At 36.0% G+C, this 5,626-nt stretch overlaps 1 protein-coding gene across 1 annotated transcript; it reads left to right on the top strand.

Annotated features, from left to right (window-relative positions):
* Nucleotides 1–627: 627 nt before the first annotated feature.
* On the top strand, nucleotides 628–3,479 carry LOC113715033 (purine permease 3-like). Its single transcript, XM_027239181.2, has 2 exons — nucleotides 628–1,470; nucleotides 2,908–3,479. The coding sequence occupies exons 1-2, from the start codon at nucleotides 748–750 to the stop codon at nucleotides 3,247–3,249; spliced, it is 1,065 nt and encodes a 354-aa protein (XP_027094982.2). The 5' UTR covers nucleotides 628–747; the 3' UTR covers nucleotides 3,250–3,479.
* The last annotated feature ends 2,147 nt before the right edge of the window (nucleotides 3,480–5,626 follow it).

Below are 5,626 nucleotides of genomic sequence, written 5' to 3'. Positions count from 1 at the left end.
GTGGGTTATTTTCTATTTTCATTTGGTTTACAGGCAGTCACAATCACCCTTTTTACCGCCGAAGAAGATGAAGTAAATCTCATTAGGTTGGAGGTTGGTCAACTTTGGGAATTAAACAATCTATTGTTCCAATAGCCTTTTGGACATTTTTGCCCATATTAGAATATTCGTTCAACCCAAGTGCTTTTGTCACCGGGTGAGAAACCGTTGAAATTCGGTAAAATGACTCCGCTGGAGAGTTTTTGCGAGTTTAGTGACCTTTTCGGCCACAAAAAAAGTTTGGTGACCAGAAGGTGCCATTTTTAATAGTTTAGTGATCTTTTGGGCCATTCACTCTTTCATTAATCCAATCCTCCTGAAATCTTTTTGGCTATTCCCTCTTTTGAATAGTACGAAACACAAGTCAGTGCATCCAACCATCGAGAAATTACAATCTATTAACCCTAAATCTATAATTAGAATTATTCTCAACCCTCTAGCATATGATGTTTTCCGTCACTCTTTACACTTTTTTTTTTTTTTGGAATATCTGTGATACAGACAACAATCACAACATATATAAATCCAACCAACCGGAGATCTCCAATTTCGTGAATATTCTCTTCTCTGCTCAAACCTCAAAATCCAACGTTTGAAACCTTAAGAGTCCGAGGTTCCCCTTACCTCGCTTTGCTTCTTGACTGTCCACCGAGGGAAAATAAATACAGAAGTAAAAAATCCTCCAAGAGTTCAATCCTATTTGTGATAATGGAGCCCCAGGCAGCAAGACACAGCAATCCAGCCATGGAAAAGTTCCTTCTAACCGTAAACTGTTTTTTACTGGCCTTTGGAACCACCGGTGGTCCTTTAATCATGCGCCTCTATTTCATCCATGGAGGTGAAAGAGTATGGCTGTCGGCCTGGCTGGAAACCGGAGGTTGGCCTATTATAATCATCCCTCTCATGATTGCGTACTTTCATCGCCGGAAAAAACAAGAGTCCAATGCAAAATTGATCTACATTACGCCTAAAAAATTCATTTCCTTCGTCGTGATTGGAGTGCTAACTGGAGTTGATGATTTCTTGTACGCCCATGGTGTTGCAAAACTGCCTGTCTCAACTTATTCTCTTCTCATTGCCACCCAGCTTGCTTTCACTGCATTTTTTGCTTTTATTCTCGTTAGGCAGAAATTCACGCCTTATTCGATCAATGCGGTTGCTATGTTGACGCTTGGAGCAGGGGTATTGGCAATGCATACTAGTAGTGATCGGCCAGAGGGCGTAACAAAGAGGGAGTATTATGTGGGATTTTTTATGACTCTTGGGGCCTCGGCTTTGTATGGATTCGTTTTGCCTTTGATAGAGCTGACTTATATGAAGGCAAAGAATGCTACTATTACTTACACGCTTGTTCTGGAGATTCAGTTGGTCATGTGTTTCTTTGTTACTGCTTTCTGCACTGCTGGGATGCTCGTAAATAAAGATTTCCAGGTATTTCTTCTTCTCGCTCTCATTCACAAACACATTAGTAGAATTGAACAATAGGATTTTGGGGATTGGACAGGGGTGATGGAGAATTCCTAGACTGTTGCTCTATTTTTATTGTCCCCTCCACAAATTTCTGGTGCATCCTGTCTGGGTTCTTTGATTAGTTGTTGATCATGTCAGAAGGAATTGGATTCTTCAATGACAGCAATAATTGGTTATGGTTTTTAGAGTTTAATTGTCTTCAACCAAGAATACAAACAGTAAGGACAATCATCACAGGCTAAACGTTAATGTTGTACCATAACATTGGACCATGTTTGATGGTTCCCCTGATTAGTCATATTGGACACCCGTTTATAAAGTCTCTGAAAGTCCTCTGTTCTATTTGCGATTGCGCAACATGCTGTTTTGGGTGTTCCATCCAAGTCAAAAGCTCATGGCTTATGCAACCACAGGTTCATGCTTTGGGATTCTTTCTAGGAAGAAATTTGGGGCTTTAACTCCACTTAGTAATTGATGGTGGGGGACATGATCATATTTTCTAATAGTTAGACTTTAGTTGTCATAAGAAGTACACAAAATTCATTCAGACAGTGGACTCCACTAACCGTAGTTGAAACATATCAGGGATAGGCTGAATAAGAAGTTAGAACCCAACACCAGCAGTTGTTTTTTAATGTGTACCATTGATTTATATATGCAACTGCATAAAAACATGCATTTATTTTTTCTCAAATGTTCGTTACATCTCAATTTTTGGACGTACATGAATTCTGACGATAACATGTGCATAATTGTCTTAAAAAATCACTTCTAATGACTATACTGATAAACAAACAAAATATCCTGTATTTGACAGCTGAGGGAATACTTGTGCCTCAAATTCTTGATGGAACTGATTTGAGATTGAGAGTGCAAATGGCTTCTAATTTAACTCTACTGGAAGCTGAAATGTTGACAAAAGTACGTTGGTAGAAACTTTTTAGAGCATAACCCAGGTAATAAGCAATCTCCAGATAAACTCTATATGGTTTTAGTTGTCCATGCTGTACCCTGGCCCCTGTTTCTGTGTTGTGAGAAGAAAATTCCTTTCCATCCTATAGTGGCTGCAGTTGTTGCCATCTAAACACCATTCTTTGCTAAGTTTGATGAGATGTTGCACTTGCACTTCCCTGCACAAGGAAAATTTCTCTCCCCCTTTATAATCACCAACAAAGTTCTTTTTCTAATTGAGATTATCTGTATACTTATCAGGAAAATACATATTGTCTATAAACAAAAAATAAATATAAAAAATTGAGTTATATTTGTTGTATATTCTCAATCATTCGGACTAATTCTCTTCCCGGAGTATATCCTACATTAACCTTTCCACATGGTTGAAGAAGCAACCCTTTGGGTATGAACATCTTTTAATTGAAACTTGTGTTTCTGCTTTAGGCGATTTCAAGGGAGGCAAAGACTTACGAACTGGGAGAAGTAACATTCTACGTGGTGCTAGTTTGGACTGCCATAAGTTGGCAATGCTTTTTCTTAGGAGCTATTGGAGTCATCTTCTCTGCATCATCTTTGCTATCCGGAATTATAATTGCAGTTATGCTTCCTCTGACAGAAATCTTGGCTGTTATTTTCTACCACGAAAGTTTTAAGGTAGAAAAGGCTTTAGCTCTTGTCCTCTCTCTTTGGGGCTTTGTTTCCTATTTCTATGGTGAGATCAAACACAACAAGAAGAAGAGCTCAGCTAAAGATCAAACAGATATTGCTGAATTTGTTGCTCCATAAATTCTGATCAGATCGCTTGAGTTCAGCAACAGACATTCATGCTGCAATATCAGTCCCAAGGGATGTAAAATGCGCAGTATAATGAGGTTGGATCGGCTGAATTGCTAGCATATGGTGCTTAATTGTGTGTCTGTTCTACATTTTTGTAAAGGACTAAAGGAGGATTTGCATGTCTTAGTTGTATAACCTTTCAGAAGATGTTTTCTTCAAAGAAGCATCAGAAGTTTTAGTTTCGTGTCTGTATACAAGTTATTATGTGGATTTCTATCTTGTTTTTTGAAGAGAAAATTTTCCCAACTTGATTAAGTGATCAAATGGTGTATAATGAGAACTCTGTAAGACAGATTTGCCATCATTGTGTGATCATATAGTATATTTTCTAGTTTCCAACTATGATTACAAGTTTAGTTTTCTAGCCTATTCCTGCTTTTCATATGGCTGTTAAAACACGGTCTTCCATATTGTCTTTCTTTCTTTTTTTTCTTATTAATATTATTATTATGGTACTTTTTCACTATTTTTTTTTTCTTTCGGTTAGTTATCTTAACATTTTCCTGGTAATCATTTGGAAAAGATTAAGAACATTGTTCAGTAACCACCTTTGCAATTTTTTCAGAAACTTTTATTCCAAATGTTTCTACGGAAAAAAATTTATCAACAGGATCCCTTCATTTTCTTCCACACATATGATTAATTAGTTTTGGTAAATCAAAAGGAATTGTAAGTAGGAGATTTGGGTTCAAGACCTTCCACTTATCCAGAAAAAAAAAAAAAAAAAAAACTACACACTTTAAAGTGTCAAGTTCGACTACTTTAAACGACATCCATTTCCCCTTGTATGAATGCAATACCTTAGGAAAATCAATTATATGTATGACAAACAACAATCAAGAGTTACTTAGTTTCTTCTTAAAAATAGTTCTCGTACACAAAGTAATTAGTATTTGTATTATACTACATAACAATTAAGTGTAATTAGATCAATAATAGGAAATAGGAATGTCTGCAGTAATTTTGTGACCCCTAAATCCTACTTGGATGATTGGTATTCAGGGAGTTCGACGATCGACTTTCTAGTGAATCGGCTCTATCGTAAAGAGCGGGGAAAAAAATTGGAGGTAAGGAATTTACAACTTCACCTTAACAAAGAAGACGAATTACAAGTTGGCTTGTAGAACAGGCAATTACAAGTGACAAAAATCGACAAGCTCTTTGTTTGGATTGTAGTTTATCTTCTAATTTGTATTTACTTGTATCGTAAACATATTTTTCAATCACTTTCTTAGTTTACATTCATCATATTAAAAAAAAAGTGTTACAGTGTTATTTTTCAAAATATTATTCTAAATAATCAGCTATCCAATGCATTCCAAACAAACCCATATTCGCATCTAAGTTTGATTCCATCGTTAACTTTTATATAATGTCAAACAAGAAAACTAAACAGCAAACTTTGAATTTTCTTGAAATCTTTGTTGGAGTGGCTAGCTGGTAGGTGTCCCTGTCAAACAACCGAAGCCCAATGGTCATCTCAGATTAGTACGGATTTATGCGATAGAGGACGGGTGGAAAAGTCGAATTTCTAACTTCTGTTAGAAAAGGTTAAGAGGACGGGTGGAAAAGTCTGAAATCAGAATCATATATTGATGGAGAAAATAATAGGTTCCTGTTTCAATCATTTGTTCGTAATACAGGAGTTCTTTTTTATAGGATTAATTTTTTTCCCAAACCCTTTTTTTAATATAAATTTAACTCAAAAAATAGGGAAAAACAACCAGTATAATACTTAATTTTCCGACTAAGCACGACCAGTAGGGTCCTCAACTCAACTGCTGTTTTAAAATAGTTTCCACTTCCACTGACTTAACCGTTTTGGGATACATTTCATCTTAGGCCCTCATATGGACACAGGACACAGGAATGAGGTCGAACTATTGAGGACTCCAAAACTGATGAGCCTTACATGTTAAGTACGCTGCTATAATAAGTAATCTTTTGTTAACATTAATTAACTAATTTAAGATTTTATGGGTCCCCTCTAAAGAAGTCTTGGGCTACATATCAAATGAGTTATGAGCATGATGCTTAGAATAAGAACAGTTTTCTAGTAGTAATAAATTTGGAAGAACACGAAGCAAGGTACCAAAGAAGGTTAAGCCAAGTGCTAACTGACGAATGAAAGATTTTATGCAGATATTATCGTAACAAAAGCAAAAGTCGAAGTTGATATAGCTGATAACTATGTGACAATATGATTCAAGATTTTGAAAATTTACTGCACTGCCTAATATGCTTTATTATGCACTTTATTTACACCCCCCAGGTTTCATTTTAAGTTAAGATGGAAGTGGATGAACACTATTCTATTTTTTTTTTT

Source organism: Coffea arabica, chromosome 10c, assembly GCF_036785885.1.
Source record: "Coffea arabica cultivar ET-39 chromosome 10c, Coffea Arabica ET-39 HiFi, whole genome shotgun sequence".
Taxonomy (NCBI): Eukaryota; Viridiplantae; Streptophyta; class Magnoliopsida; order Gentianales; family Rubiaceae; genus Coffea; species Coffea arabica.
This window is presented reverse-complemented; position numbering and strand designations above follow the sequence as displayed.

Coding starts and splice junctions, on each gene's coding strand:
- LOC113715033 (XM_027239181.2), top strand. CDS start 748: ATGGAGCCCCAGGCAGCAAGACACAGCAATCCAGCCATGGAAAAGTTC. Junction 1,471..2,907: donor TCGTAAATAAAGATTTCCAG/GTATTTCTTCTT, acceptor TTTCTGCTTTAG/GCGATTTCAAGGGAGGCAAA.